The 1,218-nt window shown below is 42.0% G+C and overlaps 1 protein-coding gene across 1 annotated transcript in view; it reads left to right on the plus strand.

Moving 5' to 3' along the window:
- LOC113210547 (fatty acid synthase-like) overlaps nucleotides 1-427 on the plus strand; it is a 4,258-nt gene extending 3,831 nt beyond the window's left edge. Inside the window, exons 10-11 of the mRNA XM_052269564.1 lie at nucleotides 69-171; nucleotides 405-427. Of these exons, the coding sequence (XP_052125524.1) occupies nucleotides 69-171; nucleotides 405-427 (126 nt within the window). The remainder of the gene's footprint in view (nucleotides 1-68; nucleotides 172-404) is intronic.
- The last annotated feature ends 791 nt before the right edge of the window (nucleotides 428-1,218 follow it).

The following is a 1,218-nucleotide window of genomic DNA, read 5'->3' on the forward strand; positions in this document are numbered from 1 at the left end:
AATTGGCTTTCATGGTCACAACTAAGTCCATGAATGTGTCCATGGTTACTATTACCATTGTCATGTAGAACGTCCATGAACACACGTTTAGACATGATACTGTTATCAATGGACACAAATACCATGATAGAACTAATCAATGGCCAACTGTATTAGTAATGGACATGGGATGTAGGGATGGGCGATGTGTATCGATATCATCGAAATATCGATATTTTGTTTCGATGTTGCGATATTTTTTATCGATATTCGACCTCTTCCGATGTAGCGATAATCGATATTTCTCATCCGATATATCGGAAGGCAAATTAAGTCTACAAATGGGATAAAAACCATGATAAAAACACAATTTACGGTCGTGAACTGTCTACAATTGGCCTAAAAAGAGCTTCTCGCTTCATTAGCGTCACCCCTTCTCCTACCCTAGAGCTGCCAAACGTATGTTTCTAATGTCAGACTACTTTACAGCAGTTTTTCTTGTAAAGAATTCTTACATTTGTTCCAAATATTAACGGTACATCGGGTTTATCGATATATCGGGTACATCGATCTTTTTAAGCGATATATCGATAGTCTATATCGGACCATTACAATAATATCGGTAGTAATAATATCGATATTTTCCTTTCGATATGCATCCCTAATGGGATGTTTTCCTCATGGTCTCTGTGTTTATCATGGCGAGGGTTTGTGTCCATGGACGTGGAGTCATGGTCACAACCTTTGACCATTGGGACACGTCCATGAATACAACCTGGTCCATGACAAGCCATGCACCTAGGACCATGATCAAACGACAGCCATGTCAATGTCAACGGTACTTTTCATGGCCACATCGTTTCATAAATCTATGGACAAGAAATGACCCTGACAAAAAGGCACAATGGTTCGTGTTCAGAACGTGTCTATGGGAGCAGCTGGCTGCCCGCTGGCCATGGAATTGATTTACCATGGTCAGAGTGTTCACAGAAATTCATTTACATGGCCAGGATTGTGGCCATAGTACGTGTGTGTTCATGGTCAGAGTGCCCACAGAAATTGATTTACATGACCAGGATTGTGGCCATGGTACGTGTGTGTTCGTGGTCAGAGTGCCCACAGAAATTGATTTACATGGCCAGGATTGTGGCCATGGTACGTGTGTGCTCATGGTCAGAGTGTCCACAGAAATTGATTTACATGGCCAGGGTTGTGGCCATGGTACGTGTGTGTTCATGG

Source organism: Frankliniella occidentalis, unplaced genomic scaffold (assembly GCF_000697945.3).
Source record: "Frankliniella occidentalis isolate FOCC.00 unplaced genomic scaffold, Focc_3.1 Scaffold95, whole genome shotgun sequence".
Taxonomy (NCBI): Eukaryota; Metazoa; Arthropoda; class Insecta; order Thysanoptera; family Thripidae; genus Frankliniella; species Frankliniella occidentalis.